General features: G+C 45.1%; 1 protein-coding gene across 1 annotated transcript in view; it reads right to left on the reverse strand.

The window, feature by feature from the left end:
* frem1a (Fras1 related extracellular matrix 1a) overlaps nt 1–14,258 on the reverse strand; it is a 29,632-nt gene extending 15,374 nt beyond the window's left edge. The window contains exons 1-9 of the mRNA XM_048971522.1: nt 14,112–14,258; nt 12,860–12,998; nt 3,929–4,425; nt 2,915–3,009; nt 2,241–2,551; nt 1,677–1,873; nt 677–1,000; nt 349–457; nt 118–249 (exon numbers count right to left, since the gene is read on the reverse strand). Of these exons, the coding sequence (XP_048827479.1) occupies nt 118–249; nt 349–457; nt 677–1,000; nt 1,677–1,873; nt 2,241–2,551; nt 2,915–3,009; nt 3,929–4,180 (1,420 nt within the window). The 5' untranslated portion in view covers nt 4,181–4,425; nt 12,860–12,998; nt 14,112–14,258. The remainder of the gene's footprint in view (nt 1–117; nt 250–348; nt 458–676; nt 1,001–1,676; nt 1,874–2,240; nt 2,552–2,914; nt 3,010–3,928; nt 4,426–12,859; nt 12,999–14,111) is intronic.
* Nucleotides 14,259–14,510: the final 252 nt, after the last annotated feature.

Genomic DNA, 14,510 nt, shown 5'->3' on the forward strand with positions numbered 1-14,510 from the left:
GTGATCTTTAACTAATGCGTGTTACTGTTTGGATTAAAGAGTGCACCAGATTAAAATTAATATGCCAGTATATAACATGTATACTCTTGAATAATACTTAGAACCATATCATTTTACCTCTAACGGTAAGTCTTCCGTGTTGTAGCCCATCCACAGTGATGATGCGTACCAACTTCAGATTGTCATTGTCCACGATCTGCAGCTGCTCCCATGTAATTGGACGGGACTGGCCTTCCAACAGACTCAAGCCTATAAAGATTAGGCACCAGTGAGGTTGCCATGAAGACTGCGCTCCAAGCCAGCGTGACTGGTCAACGTTATAACCCTATCTGAAGATGCAGTCCTTACCCATGTTCCACGACACACGGGGCGCGTTGGTGTCAGCTGTCCTGACAGACACATGAACCATGAAAGGGGCACTTTTCGCAAAAAAGTAGTCGTGGACATCAAACTCCACCTGCCAGAAAAGAAAAGTCATCAATATCATGCTTGTAAAGGGCCGCATCATGATGACAGGAGGAAGGCTACCTCATCTCAAGACTGAAGCATATCTGCAAATTTAAATGAATCTTACTTATGTTAAGATACACATTTTTGGGTTTTCAAAACACTCTTATGTTTCTACAGCATTCTTAGGGACATCTGAGACCGAAACATTTTTTCAGATGGTCTTTACCTCATAGTTACGACGTTGGGTGTGGCTGGAATTGGGAGGCTGGTAAGCGATGAGCATGTCATGGAGGTCCGCCCAGGTGAAAGAGATGATGGGTTTGGTATGGTCAGACAGGTGGGTGATGAAGCCTTCTTGGGGTGGCTTGGTGATATTGAAGACTAGTAGGGACCTGGGGGACTCTGCATCTTCAGCATCCACAGCAGCAGTGCTAAAGGGGGTGAGGATGAACTGGTCCACCTCCAGGATGAACGTGGGCATGAAGGCCGGCTTAGGAGATTGATTTGGGATGCCGTTCTTGATCCGTACCGGAATCCAGGCACGCTCAGACTGGGCATTCAGAGCAATTTCAAAATCAATCAATGATTCACTGGGTCTACATTCAATATTCAGTTTTTTTACCACAGATAAATATAATTTTCTTATTGGTCTAGAGGTGTCATGTGGGTGTTGATAATGATGATATAACCACACAGGTAGTTCCGGCAGCCTAATTTTAATGTGCACTAATTTCACTCCACATTGAAATAATTTTATGATGTGTGACATTTTACTCATAAACAAGCAGTTATACTTTTTTGCATAATTATCCTAGGTTTTCATATTGCAAACACCTTGACTTATGTAGATTAGGCTTTTAGCTATTTTCACAGCTGGGTCATTTATAGAAGTGATCAGGCTTGAGAGTGACTGTGACTCCCCCCATTCTTTGCATCACAAGTCCAGTTTATTCACCACACTGCATCCTCATGCCTACAATGAAGCAATCGATTGGAAATTCAGAAGTGGAAAGTTCAGGTCCAGAAAGTACAAATGCCGACCAAGATTCTGTTTCAACCAGCCAGTCGAATAAAGAGTCACAGTCACAAAGCACTCAGATGGCTGGTTGAAACAAAACCTTGGTCTGCATTTGTACTTTCTGCACCTGAACTTTCCACCTCTATCCAAATTCAAATAATATTACTAGCATTTGTATGCAAAAATGTGATCCAGAAGGAGAAGGCACCTTGTATATGCTCCTACTCCTTGTATCTCTGAGATCCAGTCGTATGGCGATGTAATCGATATCTGGAGATGGCGGATCTGTGTGCTGGTATTTCAGCCCCATCACCAGGAAGTCCTCACAAGGCACCTTGATGAACTGTACTAGTTTCATTCCATTGAGGCATGCAGACTCCTTGCACATTGCTCTGGCCTTGTTAACTGCAAGAAAACGGTCGTAGGATTAATGACAGCAAGAGGCAAATTGTCCCAAGTTATTCAACATATTTCTGACATATCTAGAGGAATGAAGATCTCCTCTGATGAATGTGATGAGTGTTCTGTTTCTCTTTGTCCTCGGGGACCCACAGTCAGTCCATGTTTTTGCTCCCTCTGAGCTCCCTGCCAGACAGTCCACATTTTTTGCTCCCTCTGAACTCCCTGCCAGACAGTCCACATTTTTTGCTCCCTCTGAGCTCCCTGCCAGACAGTGCACATTTTTTCTCCCTCCCAGCTCCCTACATGGACTGTCTTTGGGTCCCTGAGGACCAGATTGGGAAACACTGCCCTAAAGGATAGCAGGACATACTCAGCTGTTGCTCTGAGGGCAGAAAGCTCTGTGGTTCATCTCCACGAGGCACAATTTCCTCAGGTTCGCCAGTGACCAGCTGACCGTGGGCAGGAAGGTGTGCTTCTTGCGTGGCTACGTGCACGGTGCACTCCAGGTTGGATCGCCGCTTGTAGTGGAAAGACACCACATTGCCATCCAGCTTGTCCGATAGGCTGTAGAACTCAGGCACCTCCAGAGACTTAGGGCCAAGGTGGATGATACTGCAGTCAGGTTCCAGGACTTCAACACGCAGGAAAAAGACCTCAGTGTAGGTCTCTGTCTCTGTGAACCTGAACACACACCAGATTCTTCACTCAACACCCAGCAAAGATAAATATACTGAGAAAGCATTACCAGAATCCTCCCCCCCAAAAAAATAATTTAAGAATTACTTTAAAAACAAGATTTTTGGAAGTTTCAATTTTGTTTTTGTTCATTTTGAGTTTTTTTAAAACTGAGGTGAAGAGAGAAAATATTATCAATGTGGAGAGTCAAATTCTTAAGAGTCCACCTCTGAATCTACCGAGCATTTGCAGAAGGCACCTGAAAGGTACCAGCTATGAGATACAGATGCTGAAGCTCTAATTCCAGACAGTGGATTCCAGCTGCATAGGTGGCACCTGCATGATAAATAACCATCTACATCTGTATACCTGAACAGCCGAAGCATCACTTTGTCTTCTTTTAGGATGGGGCAGCCATTATGGATGTATTTCACCTCGTCCGTGTGAAAGTAGCAGTCAAAGACCTTAGGACAGTAGGGACAACATACATCAGACCACATTTACACGCACGGCCAATGGATAGTTCAGGTCCAGAAAGTAAAAATCCAGACCAAAATTTTGTGTTAAACAACCAGCTTGGTCTGACTTTTTACTCTCTGGACCTGAACTCTCTAACTCTATGCACAGAACAACTTTCTGTTTGTAAGTGTTAGATGATGTTTTTATTTCATATACTTCTGGGAGGGTGGATGAATTCCCTGAAGTTAGGAATGAATGTTCAGCCCGTGCCAGCTGTCATGGTGAAATGAAGGGGATCCAGGCGGCCTTGTTTTTTTCATGTTTTTCTCTCAGTTTGTTCTCTGTCTCTTCCCACATCTAATTACATGACAATCAAGGCCTCTAGATGTCAGAATGAATGTCAGGGGAAACCACATCTAAGCCTGCAGCTTGGCTTGAGAATTTTTAATTTAGTCATTTTTTTTCCCCTTACATTGCCAGCCTGTGGTGGTGACCGGCCTTGTGAACGGATGCCAAAAAGAAAACTAATTCTAATACAACACAGACCTTTCCGATTTAAGAAAACGTGATATTATATATCTCACAAAATTATAAGAATAACAAAAGGGTAGAGACCTATTGATGCAACAAAACCTTTCAACTAATTCATATTTTGTGTATCTTTCGATTAATTAATCTATATAATAGCTGAACTGAAGATATACAATCAAATGGTATCCCAGAAGTCCTTGCGGCACTGGAGGGCATTCCCTATGAACTGCTGTTTATTGTTTGGATATGCATGGCCATAAGACAGAGCCTGTAACATCTGTAAAATCACCAAAGCCTCATTAATAACATTAAAAATGAGGCGCCTGGCCCTTTAAATACCAATGACCAACACATATAAAGCTAGAAAATGTTGAATGGAGGACGCAGACCCACCTGAGGTGTGAGCACACCCACTCGCTGTGTGATGGGCTCGTTGAGGACCACCTCCACCTTGCAGGCGTCCCTGTCTTGGGGGGCACTGAAACGCAGGTCTTCCTCCTCCAGGTAAGCTGTCTGGCCACGCTTCACCTTCAAACCCCGGTTCACTGTCACCAGCGAGTCCCGGCCCCTGTCGGCCATGCCACTCAGAACTGTCGACGCAATCATTATCATCATCGGTGGGGACAGCTGGAACGCCAACCCCATTGCTTGTGTTAGTCAGGAGGGGCCTTGCCCACCCGAGGTAGCACTGTAGGCCTGTCCGTTTGGTGACCAGCGGGGACACTGTCCCCCCCGCGTAAGCAGCACTCAGACAGTTATGGGCCAGCAGGCTCCCGGCCGTCCAGAGGCGTGAGATGACATGTGAGTTACTGGTGTCCTGATGATCGTAGGTAATTCTGGAGTGATTCAGATTACCGCACTTTATTGGTATTGATCATATTAACTCTTCCCTGAGAAGGAAAAAACAGAAATGGAAGAACATGTAGAATTCTATATCAACAAATCAGACAAATCAGGCGGCAAGAATCGAAAGACCAGAACATGAATTGTTTATACAGAAGACAGAATATTATCAAGAAGCATTACAGAGAATAAGAAGTTTCAAAATGATGCCAAAGATTAAATATGATCATTCGTCTTTTTTTTCTGGCAGAAACACAGCTGTTCTCTGCCAGTCTTACAGTCCTCCATGGGAAACATCTACCAATACGGGCCAATCCACATTATCTAAAGCCGTCCCCTAATCTCTTAGTATGGATGGTGGCGCAGTAAACCCAGACTGCTTTGGGCCAGTGCCACCACGCCAAGCAGTTCTGGTATCAAAGAAAGAACATGTCTGAAGAGGTGGGGAAGTTCTGGATCTTCTACAACACCTCCGCTTCTAAGCAGGCCCAGAATAGACTTGTAAACACAGCTGAGAAGGAGTGGAGGGAAAACAGAGGAGATGTAACTCTGATATGAAATGAACAGAAATATGAGTAAAGTGTCAAGAGAAGGTAAGAAGAGACTCCAAAACCTCCACAGCTTAGCACTGTAATCCGAGCAAACACAGAGATATACTCTATCGTGGTAACCAGAGTCAACAGTGAGCCAGGCTAGTGCTCTTGGAAGAAGACACATTAACAGATAGTGTTAATGACCAGCATTATCCAACGCAGTCCATCAATCTTACAGCACATGCATTTAAGATTACATTACATTTATTTGGCTTTTGTCCAAAGCAATGGACCAGTGAGACGGCAGGATCAGCCAACTGGGGCTGGATCTTCCTCAAGGATCCAACAGTGAAATCAGATGCAGGATTTGAACCAGGAAGCATCCAAACAAACACGTGGAGTCCTAATCTTCAGAGCCACAAGCTCAAGATTTCACAGGCCTAAGCCAGGCCTTTGCAGGGGAGATTGGGCCCTGAAAGATGACCTACGACCTCATGCAATCAAAAAGATCTAAGTCATGCAGGTAAGTCATGGGAGGGGCATGACGACTTTCGTTGACACGGCCAGATCTAAATTACACTTACAAGAGCAACCGATGATGCCACTGACGGGCTGTTGATATAAGAGCAGAAATGTTCACAAACAGCAAAAACAGAGAAATGGAGGTGAATAATCCACCTGGAAGCTGGCTGGCTGAGGGCGAGTGCTACTGAACCCCGGGGAGGGGGTTAAAGGGCGTAGTGTAAAATAACAGATGGACAGCAGGCATTCCCAAAACGGTGTGAGATAGGTGACGTTTAGCAGAGCATCAACCCATACCAAGGCACACATGCAAGCCTGCACTCACACACATATACAACTGAATATACTACTCATTCTTTACATTCTTTACAAAGACATCATACAGACTTAACATCCTCATAAGAAATCCTAAATTACAGCTCTTTAAGCTGTCCAACATCTGAAGCAGGGTTCCCCAATTCCGGTCCTGGAGGGCCAGTCTGCAACACATTTCAAATTTACACATTTCCCCTCACAAACACCCCTGCTAAACGTGGCAATTAGCTGATTGAGATGTGTTTGAGCAGGGAAACCTGCAAACTGTGGGACAGACTGGCTCTTGAGGACCGGAACTGGGGAATACTGATCTAAAATTTACAGTTTTTTTTTTTATTAGCAGTGTTTCGCAATCCGGTCCTCAGGGAGCCACAAACTGTCCACATTTTTGCTCCCTCTGGCAAGGAGCTTAAAGGGAGCAAAAACATGGACCGGCTGTGGGTCCCCTGGGAATGGATGGGGAAACACTGCTATTATTTTTGCTCCCTCTGGCAAGGAGCTTAAAGGGAGCAAAAACATGGACCGGCTGTGGGTCCCCTGGGAATGGATGGGGAAACACTGCTATTAGCATTAAGCCAGTTGTTCTCAATCTCGGTTCTCGGGATCCACTGCCCTGCTTGTTTTCCAGCTATCCCTGCCCTACACACTGCTGATTACCTGGATCAGGTGTGTTCAGTCAATCAGAAGCTGAAAGACAGCTGGGACTTGTGTGTGGGGCAGGGATAGCAGGAAAACAGTGGGACCCGAGGACCGACTTTGAGAACCACTGCATTAAGCAAACAAACTTGAAAAAGCAGCAGTATTAACCTAGGCTCTAGGCAGCAGAGCGGAATGGGGACCACTGAAAAACACAGTGCACTAAATAAACGATTATCTTGAAATGTCAATACACCACATTTTTGCATATCACGTGCTCTGCTTATTAACAAGCAGAAACAAAAGTGATAGATAACCCTGGCAGGGCCAGCCTCAGGTCATATTCATCCTGAATAACTCACTGGTCATTTTCAGCATTTTTTTTCCTGCTCATTTTAGCAGAGCTCCCACATCCGGTCCTTAATTGTAACCTTTCAAAATAATGTCCCCCAGGCATGCTTTGCTGTCGTCTGTCAAAGTCTTTGAAAACTACCCTGCTGTCAGTGGGCCCGGTGATTCTAGCTTCGACCCAGAATTCCCTGGACAAACTGAGAAGGCCTGGGCTTGTGAGCTGCAGAATACCAAATGAGTCCTTGCAGTTAGAGATGGCTGTTATTGACTATGGGGGTCTGGCTCCATAGATTCAGGGAAAGAAATACTGTTGATATTCTAATTGTACCCACAAAGCTTGGCATCGTCTACTGTTGTTAAACTAGTCCAACAGAGAGTTTGGCAAGCACTATATAAGGCACCATCGAAAGGGACTTCAGCACAGAACAGTAAAACCTTACAGTGCTGTGAAAGTGTGTGGAAATAGTTCACTGTCAGGGAGACCAGTCTTCTGCAAATCAATAGATGCGTAGAAGCGAACGAGTTTGAGAATTTTAGGACTTCAGAGCCATCTGTGATTAAGCAGAATCATAGATGTTCTTCAGAGATGAGGCCTTATCCGATTACAATTTCATTCAGAGGGCCAAAACACCAGGTTCAGTCAGCACTGATACAGAGAGAATTTATTGATGCAAAAAAAAAAAAAACCTGTACCAAGATCAAAAACGAAGCCAGTCATTCCAGAACTCATTTCCTGTATCTGTGAAGCCCTGTAAATGCGATGGGTGAATACTGTCACCAAGACACTTCATATGTAAGCAATCATGTTAATTTTCTTTGGCTCTTTTTCATAAGAAGCCATCAATCTTAGTTTTGTTAATATGTTAAGTCAACATGCAACTTCAAGGCCTAAAGAGGCTGAAATTATTATATGACAACTGTTTCCAGAGAATGTATCTCAATCTTGGAATTTATATCAGAAAAGTGCTTGTTAAAACAAGAGACTTTGATGCAACTGCACAATAAGTTTGAATGACAAGAAAATTAGACAAAAAAAATCTGTCTTCTCTTAAATCAGTGGTTCTCAAACTTGGTCCTCGGGCCCCACTGCCCTGCTTGTTTCCCAGCTATCCCTGCCCTACACACTGCTGATTACCTGGATCAGGTGTGTTCAGTCAATCAGAAGCTGAAAGACAGCTGGGACCATAACACCATACCCAGCCTTAACCTTACAAATAAGTAACCAAACTTTTGGCATTTTTAATGTTTTGATTGCATTCACAGATGTTTGACAGATTTTTTTTTTTTTTACATTGTGGGGGACATTCCACTCACACACACACACACACACACACACACACACACACGTACACACATATACCAGCAGCTCTATACATATTTGTTAATTAAGCCAGTGTTCCCCATTCCTTAATCATCTCCCCTCCCCTCTCTCTCTTTCAGATGCACGCAGAACAAGCCTGTCCACTATCAGGGGAGGGGCCATGGTGATGACAGTATACTCAGGGTCGGCCATACTGGCTTTGTTCCCACTCTCTGGCCCATACAATCTATTGTGCTAGCACTAATGGCTCGTGGAGGGGGGGTAGTGGAACCCATGGCCCATTTCCCGTGATGACGGATAGGACTCGGCCTAATGAGAGCACCTAGGGGCCCAAGTGTCTCACTCCAGCACACACATTCCGGAATTTTTTTCTTCTATCGATTCGGATTTCCACTTTCATCCGTGTATCCGAATGATCTTATCGCACTTGAAAAAAAGGCCTGAGTTGGGAGGCCCCGTTGGTTTTAACAAAGCCCCGATTGTCTGTCTGTGTGAAGGCGCCTGCGAGTGGCACAGCGAGCGGAGGCAGGTATACTCAACACAGCCGCCCGCAGTTCACTAGACACACTTAACACGCACCCCCAGCCTGCCCGGCAGTCATGTGAACCCGCCTGAGGCTGATACGTTCCATCAACATGTCAGGATAACAGAACGCTGCTAATGTTAGCAAACCACAATATGTCTCGAAGCTGGCTGGGTTGCGTAAAGAATTAATTTTATTATGTAAGATTTTTCATATTTACTGGTTTTAGTGTCCCATCTTGGCTTGTTCCCTGCCTTGCACCCTCTGCAATGATGCAATCTTTTTAGTGCACAGTGTCCTACCATGAAAGCTCAGATCTAGACACCAGAGTCCAGCCCGCACCCAGAAGGGTCAGAAGACATGGTCCAGGAGGCCACAACAGACGTTACTGCCTCCCACAGAGGTGCAGGGGAGGCAGACTAACGGAGGTGTGTGTGTGTGGGGGGGCTTGTAGTAGGCCTTATTGTAGCATCCAAGGCTTTTATTGTCTGTGCAACCCAACCCACTTGTGACTAATCACATTCGCCGGGTTTCTCTGCTCTGCCTGGAACGCTTCAGCGAGTGGTGAACTCCTCCGACAGCACGTCACTCCTCCATCTCCAAAAAACTGACCTCTTCCAAGAGCTTCTCGTCTCAGAATCACTGAGATTCCATCACAGGACACGCGCTGCATTCTAACACACTGCTGCCTTTCTTCACTGTCAGCTGAGGCAGAAGGATCTTTTTTAACTGGGGTGTGATTTTTTTATTTTTTTTTTAAAGCTATATCAAGCAGATCAACACCCGCTGTAAATATAAACCCACGCTTCCCAAGAACGTGATATGCAATCAGGACTGTCACAGACAGTCGCATGTAATGGAATCTAAACACGTCTGCTGTTAAGTGAAGAAACGGCGGCTTTATGGGAATGGGGTAATGGAAGTCCAGTTTTCAACAGCGCCTAAGTGGTTAATAGCACAAACGTTTAACCTTGAAGGCCTGGTGCCGCCTACTGTGACATTCCTTCTGTGAGGTAATAAGCGTGACTCAGAACTGGAATAGAATACCCATATGCATAAATGTAGCACAATTGTAAGCCAGGCACGTAGTCAGATTGTGTGTGCCCTCCCCCCAAATGTGTTTGCTTCCAATCAGACATGCAGGCAGTTATGGAAATTATGAGTCTGAACCTCCTTTGAACCCCTGGTTGACGAAATCTGCCCTCCTCACCACCCTGAAAATGATTTCTGGCTACAGGCCTGATGTAAGTTAATAAATTTGTGTGTGTGTGTGTAAACCAGAAGCCCACACAGAAACTCCAGCACCCTAAAGTCTGAGGAGCATCGACCTCGGTGACACAGCATGAAAAAGCACCACATGTGACCATCACTCAGCAGCACCTCGAATGCGATAGCAGTGAGGCGGCGGAGGTGCAATGCACCAGGCCGAATCATTGCATCCTGGCCCAGATATGATCTCCCACTCCTGCTTGTGGGATAGATTCTTTATCACTGGATTTCCTGGGCTCCCCAATTACCCAGTAAAAACAATATAGAGCACTGTTTTCCAATCTGCTCCTCGAGGACTTGCAGACAGTCCAAGTTTTTGCCCAACTGGGAGCTGGGAGGGAGCAAAAATGTGAACTCTCTGACAGGGAGCTCAGAGGGAGCAAAAATGTGGACCGTCTTTTGGTCCCTGAGGACCGGGTTGGGAAACATTGATATAAACCAACCTAGTGAGGGGCCTCACACTGTGTACAGTCGTGACACCAGTTATTACATAAGCGGGACTGGCACCCCTCCAAGAACACAAACTAATCGAATGAAAACATTGGTCTGAAATTCTCGGCCGGGATTTATGGCTTTCTGCTGGCACTACCGGAGCGTTTCCAAGGTTTCTGTATTCATGCTTTCCAGGTGCCGTGGTTCACAAGTAGACATACTAGAGGTACCGTGTGAATGTGATCCCCTGTGACACGCTAGCTTCCTTTCATGGGTGTCCTCCCGCCACCACAGCATGCCACGCCAGCTAATTACAGGAGAGACTGTTTTCCAAACCCCTTCTTAGCGTGATCTCGGCACCTCGCGAATGTCGGCACTGTTACGCAAAGCAAGACACAACATGCTGCAGAGACCCTGCTTCTGCTTACATGTTCTGCCCCTTTTTCTCAGGTTCACAGCTAGGCGTTCTCTCTCTCTCTCTCTCTCTCGCGTCTTGGAGCGTTGACAGGGCTCCAAGAGGACTTCAATGAGCAGAAAATAACGCCGAATAAAGGATTCATGCAGGGCTGAAATAAAACACTTCAAGGGGTAGGTTTGGCCGAGTTAAAAGCGGCGAGTAAAATGACTCCCCTTGCGGAAATCTCAGTCCCAGGCTGAAGAAATCCTTCTTTTATGCGATCATGAAAAATCTCAGCCGGAAGCCTTACGATAAGAGCTGCCCGTTGTTTTAATTTTTCCACAGCTGGTTGAACACTAAGTAACAGATAAGCAGCATGTAATAATCAGGTAGGATGGAGAGTCATCTGTGACTAGACAAGGCCTGTGGTCCAGCTGTCACAGTGCTGCCTGAGAAAAAACAGATCAGCAGCGATGCAAGTAAGTAAATGCATCAATCCTTCATCATGAACTCCACAGGGCAACGGAAAAAAAAAGTCAAGCTCTGCACGTTACCTTCTGTGGCGTCTGCTAAGCAATGCAGGCACTGCGAAGAACTATTTCCTTCTTTTTTTTCATGCTTTTCTACACAATACCTATGTGCTCTTAATGAAAATCCTGTAGCTGGCTGCATGTAATCCCTCCCACAAAGTAAGGGAGTTTGCAAGCTCTTATATTAAAGTCCAGGCAAATGGACAAGGGATTGTAGGTACAGAGGCAGGATAATCATCTCTATAGCAACAGTTTGCTTAACTGTTTATGGGTCACTGCTGTATTTCCAAGGAGTTAAGTACGAACTCATCCCACTACGAATCCCAAGTCACGTTTTCTTTGGAGAGGAAATGAATGGGGCAGGAATTTAAAGAATGGTGATGTTCAGCCTTTGTTTGTTGTTCTTATTAAGGAGGGGGGAATCACAGTTTAATTGCCTGGGTGGAACTGTGTGGACGGTGGGTGGCGGGCCCATGCTTAGTCATGTGACCAATGGAGGACCCCCGAAAATGGGCTGGTTGGGTGGCCCAGCTGCAGGGAGGTTTCTGAGTGAGGGATGAACGCATTGCATCAAAAATAAACTCTGCTACTGAGCATCTCTGAATATGCTCCCATGTTAACTGGCCCCTCGTTAGATTATTTGTAAGAAAAAGAAATTCTCATTACAAAGTTCATTTGCTGCTGCTACATTAAGTGTAATGGTGTCTGTGTTGGCAAACTATGCTTGCAAAGCCAGTCGTTTAGGAAGTGCAACTCAGGTCTTGTCAGAATATTCTGTGTTTTCCTTTGATGAGCAGTGAGTCCCAGATGGAAATGAAAGGGTTTGCAGGCCTGGGACTGGGATTGATTGCAGTCACCTTCGATCTCCTAATCACAGGGTTCCAGCCAGTAATTTCAGCAGCACCAGGAGGACAATGGGAGGTGCATCTTAGACTCCACGCCTGAAATATTTATACACACACTCGGAAGACTCCTGTACAAGCACCGAGAAACATCACCTCAAATCAATTGTCAGAACAGTTTAATTCAGTCAAATGTGAATTAAAACGTACTTATTGTGCATTTGGAACAGAGCAGTACATGAGAGCTAAAAGCAATGATGTAAAAAAGGGAAATCTGAATATGGATGGAATAATTATTCCTGGTGGCTGCTCCTCTTAACATCAAACTTTCAATCTCGTTAGAAAGAGACTGCAGTGAAAACACAACGGCAATCACTGTTGAAATCACTGATCGACAGCTTTCACATTGACGGTTTAGCTCTGCCTTTACAGCAATGTTGTACTTCTTATGTGAATAGTGAGCTCATACAATCTACATAATTGCATAGCTCTACTGGAGACTTAGGTCTCGTTAAAAAAAAAAAATTCTCTGAATGCCACGAGCAGATTCTAGAAAAAGTCCGGTTTAGACATGATGGGCCCGACTACCTTCATGAGTCTCAGAGAAGGGCTGTAAAGCACATCATTCCTATCAGATTATTCTGCCTAAGCATTCTTACTCTACACGTTCATTCATGAGCAACTTCAAGCAAAGGAAGGGCTTTCCTGTAATATTGAGACGAAGGCCACAGATGGATCTCCTCACGCGCTCCCTCACAGTGCCATAGACAGACACACGTACAACGAGACATGCAGGCAGCTGGCCCTTACCTCGTCCTTCCGTGTCCCGTCAGACGCTCCCTGATAAGTAACCACGCTGCCTCTGTACCTCCGCTGCTCCTCCGCTACCGTCTGATTGACGGGGAGCCAAACTCCATACTCCCGCCCCGTGGCGACCCCACACCCACCCCTGAAGAGGGAGGGAGGAGAGAGGAATCTGGTGAGTACAAGTATGGCGGCGGGGGGTGGGTATGTTCTGCACACTCAGAGCTTCTTGGTTTTTTTTTTTTGTTTTTCTTTGAGGGGGGTGGAGTTGGAGGGACTGAAAAAAAGCAGCTAACCCAAGTGGGGAGAGGTTAGGATAAACATGGAGGTATGAGATCAAAGGAGCCCCAGGCTGCTCCCACTTGTGGAGGTTGGGGGCAGTGCCTATCTCGTTGTATAATTACAGGCTGGAGACTCTGCAGGTTTTTATCTGATTACGTTGTAGACTTCCCTAGAGGGGGTAACCACTTCATCTGAGTCTGCATCTCTCCAATCACCTGTTTCGAAAGCTTGATTGACTACGTCTGGCAAAGTATCATCATAATTAATATTAATACTGATGACTGGTTGATGGTATAATTACGTAATCAATTCCTTCTCATGTGCTCCTGAATTCAGATCATAGCACAGCTATGGCGATGCTCTGAAGCACAAGAGCTTCTAGTGTGCAGCTGAAACCACACAATCCTTTGCCGATACATGTTCTTGTTCTGTAGATATTAAAGCAAAAGATTAACGATGACCATGACTGCATATTACAATCAGAGTCAGAATCTTTATTGTTCGTCAGTTGGACAAGGAATTCCTCTTGGTGCAGGTGTCAAGACAAAGAGATATACAAGATAAAAGATAGACACGAGATAATTAAAAACAAATCTGGCTCACGATTTCAAATATAGGCCTTGTTTTAATTTCTCCCAAGTGCAGCTGTGCATATGTGATTTGGCTGCAATAGTGGATCTGGGAAGGCTCTTATGTGGAAGGATTACGCCATGGCATGGGATAGACAGTAGTCATATAGAACTGGAGAGTGACGGAGGCAATACTACCTTTAATTGGTTCAGATTCTGATTAACTTGCTGGCCGATATAAAGTAACCAGATGGCACAGATTCTGTATTTATCTATTTGTTTGTTTATTTACTTATGCTATGAATGATTTTCATACCACAAGTCTGCAGATCATGACGCCTGCTGGAGCCAGCCACAGGAATGCACCCTTTGTAATTCTAATATTACAAATAGTAAATCTCACTCACTGGCAGGAGTCAAATAGTTCTGATCTAATGGTGATGCCTTCCGTCAGCGATCCATCAGAATAGCAGCTCGTGGATGTCCAAGCTGAAGGAGAATCTGTGCAGTCTTGTTCCACAGTCCATATCCAGCAACAGACAGACTGCTCTGCCCTGCAACGGCAAAACGCGACAACTCACACTGTAACTGAGAAAACAGGTGTCTTGTCTTGGTTTTAGCGTGGATTCTGGAGTTCTTAACGTTTTCTTCAGAGCCACCCAAATGAACTAAGATATTCTGTCACAAGATTAAAAAGAGCCGAAGACACCCGATTTTAATCATAACTTTTTTTATTAAATATGCAGTTACAGTGTTTTGCCATGATGGGGCAGTATTGTTCATCTAAAAAATGGTGCATGTTCAGG

This window comes from Brienomyrus brachyistius, chromosome 12 (genome assembly GCF_023856365.1).
Source record: "Brienomyrus brachyistius isolate T26 chromosome 12, BBRACH_0.4, whole genome shotgun sequence".
Classification (NCBI taxonomy): domain Eukaryota; kingdom Metazoa; phylum Chordata; class Actinopteri; order Osteoglossiformes; family Mormyridae; genus Brienomyrus; species Brienomyrus brachyistius.